The sequence below is a fragment of the Microtus pennsylvanicus genome, chromosome 4 (genome assembly GCF_037038515.1).
Source record: "Microtus pennsylvanicus isolate mMicPen1 chromosome 4, mMicPen1.hap1, whole genome shotgun sequence".
Taxonomy (NCBI): Eukaryota; Metazoa; Chordata; class Mammalia; order Rodentia; family Cricetidae; genus Microtus; species Microtus pennsylvanicus.
Genome location: NC_134582.1, coordinates 74,435,375 through 74,444,268, shown reverse-complemented (window position 1 = coordinate 74,444,268; position 8,894 = coordinate 74,435,375). Strand labels below are relative to the sequence as shown.

The window sequence follows — 8,894 nt, the reverse complement described above, 5'->3', positions numbered from 1 at the left end:
CACTGGGATGTGCCTTTAAAGGTTCTGTCTGATTACTGGGATGTTCCTTTAAAGGTTCTGTCTGGTCACTGGGATGTTCCTTTAAAGGTTCTGTCTGGTCACTGGGATGCGTCTTTAAAGGTTCTGTCTGGTCACTGGGATGTGCCTTTAAAGGTTCTGTCTGGTTACTGGGATGCGCCTTTAAAGGTTCTGTCTGGTCACTGGGATGTTCCTTTAAAGGTTCTGTCTGATTACTGGGATGTTCCTTTAAAGGTTCTGTCTTGTCACTGGGATGTTCCTTTAAAGGTTCTGTCTGGTCACTGGGATGTTCCTTTAAAGGTTCTGTCTGGTTACTGGGATGTTCCTTTAAAGGTTCTAGCTGGTCACTGATCCCACCCTCCTTCTGCCTCTATCTGCACAGATGGGCAACTACTCTCTACCCGGCCCTCCTCCCATAGTATTCTGCTGTACCACAGGCCTCTCAACAAAGCCGCAAGATCACCACGAAGTGAACACTGTAGAACCATGGGCCAAAAAGCCTTCCTCCCTTTCAATGTTTGCTCTTAGGTTTCAGTCCCAGCAATAAAAGCCTAATGTAGACACAAAGATGGGGCCAAAGAATCATTGCCACTATTTTTGGTGGATAATTTTATTATGGTCAAGAAAGAATGTGGTATATTCTCTGAGGTGCACAATAAATGTGTATGTATAATATTCTTACACATGAGGGGCAAGATTGCATTCAAATACATCAGTAGACACAACAAAATGCAGATGAAACAATGGGCTAAAATTTCACCTGAATGACTTTAAAATTTGGTGTTTTATTTGTTTGGTTGTTTGGTTTTAGTTGTGTTTATTCTAGACAGAGTTTCTCTGTGTAACCCTGGCTGTCCTAGAATTCACTCTGTAGACCAAGCTGGCCTTGAACTCACAAAAATCCGCTTGTCTCTGCCTCCCAAGTGCTAGGATTAAAGGTGTGGGCCACCACCACCTGTCTGATGTTGGTTTTATATTATACAATTTTGTTGTTTTATGAATCTTTATTTTCATAATAAAAACAGCCAGAAAGGGGTCTGGAGACATGGCCCAGTCAATAAGTGAGCATGGGTACTCCAATTCAATCCTTAGCACCTGTGTTAAAGAAAGGAAGGGGGAAGGGAGAGGGAGGGAAAAGGAGTGGGGGAGGGGAAGAGGGAGGGAGGAGAGGCTGCGAGCAATTGCAGGATTCTCTAATTCCAGCCCTGGGAAGGTAGAGACAAGAGAATCCCAGGGACTTGCTGGCCAGTCAGTCTAACTGGATCAGAGTGCCAGGCTTAGAGAGAGACCTTCCTTGCCTCAAAAACTACAGTGGATAATGATTGGAGAAAAATATTTGGTTTGACTTCTGGCTTTCACATGCACATGAGCACACGCATGCACACGCATGAACATGCATAAAAGAATTAAATCAACAAGTACTATCTCCAATGGAATAGTTTTTCAGATGAGCTTTTAGCTGGACTTTACATAATATTTTTATTGTTCAAAAGCTTATGGTCTTGGAAAACGTGCCAGTTCATCTCATAACCTTAGCATGACCAAAACCTTTGGAACTACAACATTCAAGAAAAAAGTTGTAACTGAATTTTTAGCTTCAGGAAATTTTGCATACTGGATACACAAGCGCACATGGATGTGTTTGTTTGTTGTTGTCACAGTGTTCTTGTGACAACCCAGAAATCTTATTTACAGACAGTAAAGCTTTCGACACTAAGATCCCGTTTTAAAAATGAATGTATGTAAAACCTGAGGCCGAAGGGGTTCACGTCAGGCTTGAGCTACGGTTAAACTCTTCCTCAAAAAGTAAAAAAGAGAATCAAAGGTAAAACAATGAAACAAAACAAAAATAGCACAAACGTGGAAAATGAAAGATGAATTCAGCCAAGCACGGTGGTGCACACCTGTATCTCTCACGGCTGAAACTTGGAAGCAAGAGAACTGGTGTAGGCTGACAGTCTGTCTGGGCCATGTAACAAATGCTAGGCCAGCCAGGGCTGTAGCAGGCCTCACCAGGAAAGATAAGGAAAGAGGAAAGGGAAGGAAGGCGAGGGTGGGGCTGGGGAGTAGCGTTTACGCGCGTAGAACCCTGCTTGCTGTCATTGTCCTTGCTGACACAGGCTGTCACTACACAGACCAGGCTGACCTCGGACTCATAAATTCAGGCTGCCTCTGTCTCCTAGTTCTGGGACTGCAGTCGCATGCAAATGCAACCCTGCTCTAAAACCCAACCTCTCACCACACTTGTGACCTTGAGCATGGGGTGTGCGTGCGAGTGCTGCCATTCTCAGCCTAAGCACATTCTAATTCAATTCTAGGATACATACTAACAGGTATGAACATAATATGTACAAAGTCATGTATACATATGAAATGAATACTTCGCCCATTCTTTTGTATTTCCTGCATTTCTCCTGGGCTCTTTTTGTTTTTGTTTTTTGAGACAGGGTTTCTCCGTGTAACAGCCCTGGCTGTCTTGGAACTCAGTCTGTTGGCCAGGCTGGTCTCGAATTCACAAAGATCCACCTGTCTCTGCCTCCCAAGTGCTGAGATTAAAAGCGTGAGCCGCCGCCGCCACCTGGTTCTTCTGCGTTCTTATTATCCTTGTTTTAATGGAGTTTGTTTTGTTTGGTTCTGAATGGGTTGTAGACAGTAAACACTCTAAGGCTCTCATATATTTAAGTACATTTATTGAACTTCCAGCTCTTTGAAGAATCTGGCTGCTTGGTGGTTGGCTTCCCTCAGACTTTGCAGTAGGTGACCTTTGCCCTCCAATGTTTAATGCTAATTAAATTCCACCGTAATTTACTTATTTTAGTGAAATTCATTCTTCTTTATAAGATTCTGTTCCCTCCACTGTTTAGTGCGCTGCAGTTTTGCTGCCCTGTTGCCGGGGTGGTATTTATTCCTAATTTCTTGTTAGTGATGTAACAAAGTTTTTCTATATGAAGTCTTGTGTGTTTCTTCATTTCTGAATAATTGTGTTGTTCTATTGTTTTTGCCTTTTTGTTGCTAGGGATTTATCCTTGCACCTCATCCGTACCGGACAAGTGCCCGCCCACCAAGTCTCCTCTCCAGATCTTCTTTTTATATCTTAAATGACATGCTTGATGCTGAGTTAAACTCACCCCTTTTCGGCTCTTGCTGTGTTCTGCCTTATCTGATTGCTGTAGAGGATCTTCCATAGCATCCCTTTTGATGTATAGCTAGAAGCTTCTCAGTACCGCTTTCCAAACTACTAGCCTGTCTCTTCAGACGTTTTGGGGGGTGGCGTGGGAGTTCGTGTCACTATTTCAATGGTTTACTTTTCACTTCCAAGATTTCCAGCTTGTTCCTTTTTCAGATCACCCTGTTCTTGTTTTATGGGTGCCCCTTCCTCCCTACCTCTGAGTAATAGACTTTATTTTGGGTCCTCCTCCCATTGATCTCTGTACCCATTTTTAACTCTTCTGTTCTTGTGTTGTTCAACTCTTTTATGGGATGGAATCACCATGCACTTACCTGTGGGAGGAGCGGGATCCAGGGTTCAGCGTGGAGACTTGTGCTGTCAGGTAAACTCTGTAAAGATGGGCTCTTGCTGGAGACTTATTCTCGAATCTCCATTCCTGACTCGGATGAGTATCATAATCGTGAACCAGGGCTAACGTTAGCAGATCAGGTGTGCAATTTCCTCCATGGGAGTATTTGGATTTAGGCTTTGCACAGATAGTATATAGAAAAATGGATCTGATGCGTTTCTGTCTCCTGTATAAATTTAATGTTCTCAAACGCGACAATCCATGTCCGGATCTGCTGACAGTGTTCTATACATTCCACTTAAGAGAATAATATCCCTCTTCATGATGGTCATGCTGAGGATAAATCACCAAAGTCTTCCGAACTAGAGGAGGAAAAACTGGACCAGGCATGCCTTGGCTCTCAACAAATCTCTTCTCAGTGTTGTATTTTATGTCCATGAATAAGAACTTCTTGGGAATGCGCCCCCACTTTGCAAGTCCGTTGAAATACCGCCATTCCAGGTCCACTAGGTCCATGAACTGCTTGCCTAGAAAGAATCAAAGAATCACACATCAGCACCCTCCACAGACTGAATAAGTCCCTAATAAGCAACACATATAGAGAGGAACATCCCACATCCCCGTGGAACTGAGTGCCTCCTGTTGTACATACAATGTTTGGTTCCTCATGTGGTCTCTGGTACCCTAGGGAAACTAGTGAGAAACAGAGACAAAGTTCTCCTGCCAGTGATCCTCTTTGAAAGAGACAAAACAACCTGGAAAGGTCTAGGGAATAAACAGACACACAGACACACACACAGACACACACACACAGACACACCACACACAGACACACACACAGACACACACACAGAAACACACACAGAGACACACACAGACACACACAGAAACACACACACAGAGACACACACACACACACAGACACACACACGCACTGGAAAGGTCTAGGGAATACACAGACACACCACACACAGACACACACACAGACACACCGCACACAGACACACACAGACACACACACAGACAGACACACACACAGACACACACACAAACACACACACAGACACACACACAAACACACACACAGACACACGCACAGACACACACATACAGACACACACACAGACACACACACAGACACACACACACACAGACACACACACGCACTGGAAAGGTCTAGGGAATACACAGACACACCACACACAGACACACACGCACAGACACACACATACAGACACACACACAAACACACACACAGACACACACACAAACACACACACAGACATACACACGCACTGGAAAGGTCTAGGGAATACACAGACACACCACACACAGACACACACACACAGACACACCACACACAGACACACACACTCAGACACACACACAGACACACACACACAGACACACACACACAGACACACACACAGACACCGCACACAGACACCGCACACAGACACCGCACAAAGACACCGCACACAGACACACACACAGACACACCACACACAGACACACACACAGACACACACACAGACACACCGCACACAGACACACACACAGACACACACACACAGACACACACACAGACACACACACAGACACACACACAGACACACCACACACAGACACACACACAGACACACACACAGACACACACAGACACACACACAGACACACACACAGACATACCGCACACAGACACACACACAGACACACACACAGACACACACACAGACACCGCACAAAGACACCGCACACAGACACACACACAGACACACCACACACAGACACACACACAGACACACACACAGACACACCGCACACAGACACACACACAGACACACACACACAGACACACACACAGACACACACACAGACACACACACAGACACACCACACACAGACACACACACAGACACACACACAGACACACACAGACACACACACAGACACACACACAGACATACCGCACACAGACACACACACAGACACACACACAGACACACACACAGACACACACAGACACACACACAGACACACACACAGACACACACACAGACACACCGCACACAGACACACACACACACAGACACACACACAGACACACACACAGACACACACACAGACACACCGCACACAGACACACAGACACACACACAGACACACACAGACACACACACAGACACACACACAGACACACACACAGACACACACACAGACACACACACACAGACACACACACAGACACACACAGACACCGCACACAGACACCGCACACAGACACCGCACACAGAGACACACACACAGACACACACACAGACACACCACACACAGACACACACACAGACACACACACAGACACAGACACACACACACAGACACACACACACAGACACACCGCATACAGACACACACAGACAAACCGCACACAGACACACACACAGATACACACACAGACACACACAGACACACACACAGACACACCGCATACAGACACACACACACAGACACACACACAGACACACCGCACACAGACACACACAGACACACACAGACACACACACAGACACACACACAGACACACACAGACACACACACAGACACACACAGACACACACAGACACACACACAGACACACACACAGACACACACACAGACACACACACAGACACACACACACACACACACAGACACACACATACACACACAGACACACACACAGACACACACACAGACACACACACAGACACACACAGACACACACACAGACACACCGCACACAGACACACACAGACACACACACAGACACACCGCACACAGACACACACACACACAGACACACACACAGACACACCGCACACAGACACACACACACACAGACACACCACACACAGACACACACACAGACACACACACAGACACACACACAGACACACACACAGAGACACACACAGACACACACACACAGACACACACACAGACACACACATATGCACTGGAAAGGTCTAGGGAATACACAGACACACCACACACAGACACACACACAGACACACCGCACACAGACACACACACACGCACTCACAGACACACACACAGACACACACGCAGACACACACACAGACACACCACACACAGACACACACACAGACACACCACACACAGACACACATACACGCACTCACAGACACACCACACACAGACACACACACACATCACACAGACACACACACAGACACACACTCGCACACACACACACAGACACACCACACAAAGACACAGACACACGCACTGGAAAGGTCTAGGGAATACACAGACACACACAGACACACACATGCACACACAGACACACCACACACAGACACACACACGCACGCACACACACACACAGACACACACAGACACACACGCCACCAACTGTGGACGGCAATGAAGTCAAGGAAACTATAAGGATAACACTCTAACAAGCCCAGGATGCAGACAAGGAGCAGTGGCAGGTGTTTCCGGAGCTGAGGAGCTTCATCAGGGCTGTCAAGTGTCCTGCTCACACCGTCCCCTCTCACAGATGGATGTCAGTCTTGGCCTTAGATTCTCTTAACTCTTTTTTTTTCTTGGATTTTCGAGACAAGTTTTCTCATACCTTTATGGTTCCTGTCCTGGAACTAGCTCTTGTAGACCAGGCTGGCCTCGAACTCACAGAGATCCGCCAGTCTCTGCCTCCCGAGTGCTGGTATTAAAGGCGTGCGCCACCACCGCCTGGCCCCTAGATTCTCTTATTCTATTATTTTGTCATTCTTGGGGTTGGACTCAAAACCTTGAACATGCTAGACAAGTGTTCTGCCATGAGTAACTGTTCCTGCTGTCTCTGTTAGCCCCCAATCCCTCACCATTTAATTTTAGGCTGGGTCTAGTTAAATTGTCCATGTTAGCTTCAAACTAATAATCCTCCCACCTTAGCCCCTGGAGTACGTGTGTACCGTTCACAGGATGGGATTTTTTTTAAATTTATTTATTTACTTATTTATTGTTTTTTGAGACAGAGTTTCTCTTTGTAACAGCCCTAGTTGTCCTGGAACTAGTTCTTGTAGACCTCAAACTCAGAGTCCTGCCTGCCTCTGCCTCCCGAGTGCTGCGATAGAGTGCTGGGATAAAGGTGTGTGACACCACCACCCAGCACAGGATGGAAGTTTTAAAACCCTTTCCTTTGTGTTATTGCCATCATAGGCTGCAACAGCATAAGTTACAAACCCTAGAATAGGCAAGATATTCGCAGGTCAATGCTTGAGCGTTTGACTGGAAATCGACCTAGATTCTTAGCAAGATTTGCATCCTTCCCGCGATCCCCCAGGTGAGCCTATTTACATTACCTGGCTCCAAGGAGAAGAATCGAATCGATTTATCCTTAAACACCAGCCTTTCCGGGGTAACAGAAGCCAGGAGAAGTTTCCGGAAGGTGTGGCTTGGAAGCCTCTGTCTAAAGGTGGGCGTTGGCGTAACTATCGGCTCGTCGGTCCTGAAACCGTACGGAAACGAGTACACGGGAGGAGGGATGCCCGCCTGGGTCAGTCTACGCTGGGTCCTGGATAACTGCTCCAGAGGGACGAGGGAGCCCATCAACAGTCCGCGGTGAAGTAGATCTGCCATGGACGTGAGATTCTGCTCCTCGTTGCTAACCGGGCTCTGTACGTCAGGGTGGGGCTCATGTTTTCTCTCAGCACCAGAAGCAGCAAATGGCACAGTACCCAAGTTTTTTCCGAGGAGTTGCCGAGCTTCCTCAAAGGAGGTGGCGCAGAGTTTTTGGAAATTTGATTTCTTGCTCTCGTTATTAAAATTCTCAGCTGATGCGTACAATTCTGGCAGCTGTGAGGGGGAGGGCGTGGAAGCCATGAGATCAATAAAAACGTAATGATTTCTGCCCACAGAAGCATTCATCTTTGCAAGGTGTCCTTGCCTCAGAAAACCACATCAGTAGCAGAATGTGTCATTGAAAACGGGCAGAATGCCAGGTTCATCATTCAAGAGATAAATTTAAGACACATGCTTAGCTAGGCGGGGATGTATCATGACTTTAATCCCAGCACTCAGGAGGCAAAGGCTGGTGGATCTCTGTTTAGGTTTGGACTTGGTGGCTTTTGAGAGCTGTCTAGCACTGCCATTCTGGTGGTGGTACAGAGGGATGGCTGAGGTGAGCTGCGGCCTTGTTTGGAAGAAACCAGGACAGATCATATAGACACCAGAATTTCGGAATATTCCAGAATGCAAGGCAAAGGAGGCTGTCGTCCAAGTTTTTTCCTAAGTAAATGATTGCATTATTGAGTGTTTGGGAACGGTTGTTGGCAGAACAAACTGTAAGTGATTCCT

The 8,894-nt window shown here is 46.6% G+C and overlaps 1 protein-coding gene across 1 annotated transcript; it reads right to left on the bottom strand.

Moving 5' to 3' along the window:
* Positions 1-3,656: 3,656 nt before the first annotated feature.
* On the bottom strand, positions 3,657-8,420 carry C4H9orf153 (chromosome 4 C9orf153 homolog). Its single transcript, XM_075971147.1, has 2 exons — positions 7,901-8,420; positions 3,657-4,063 (listed from the first exon to the last, which is right to left on the bottom strand). The coding sequence occupies exons 1-2, from the start codon at positions 8,418-8,420 to the stop codon at positions 3,822-3,824; spliced, it is 762 nt and encodes a 253-aa protein (XP_075827262.1). The 3' UTR covers positions 3,657-3,821.
* Between the last annotated feature and the right edge of the window lie 474 nt (positions 8,421-8,894).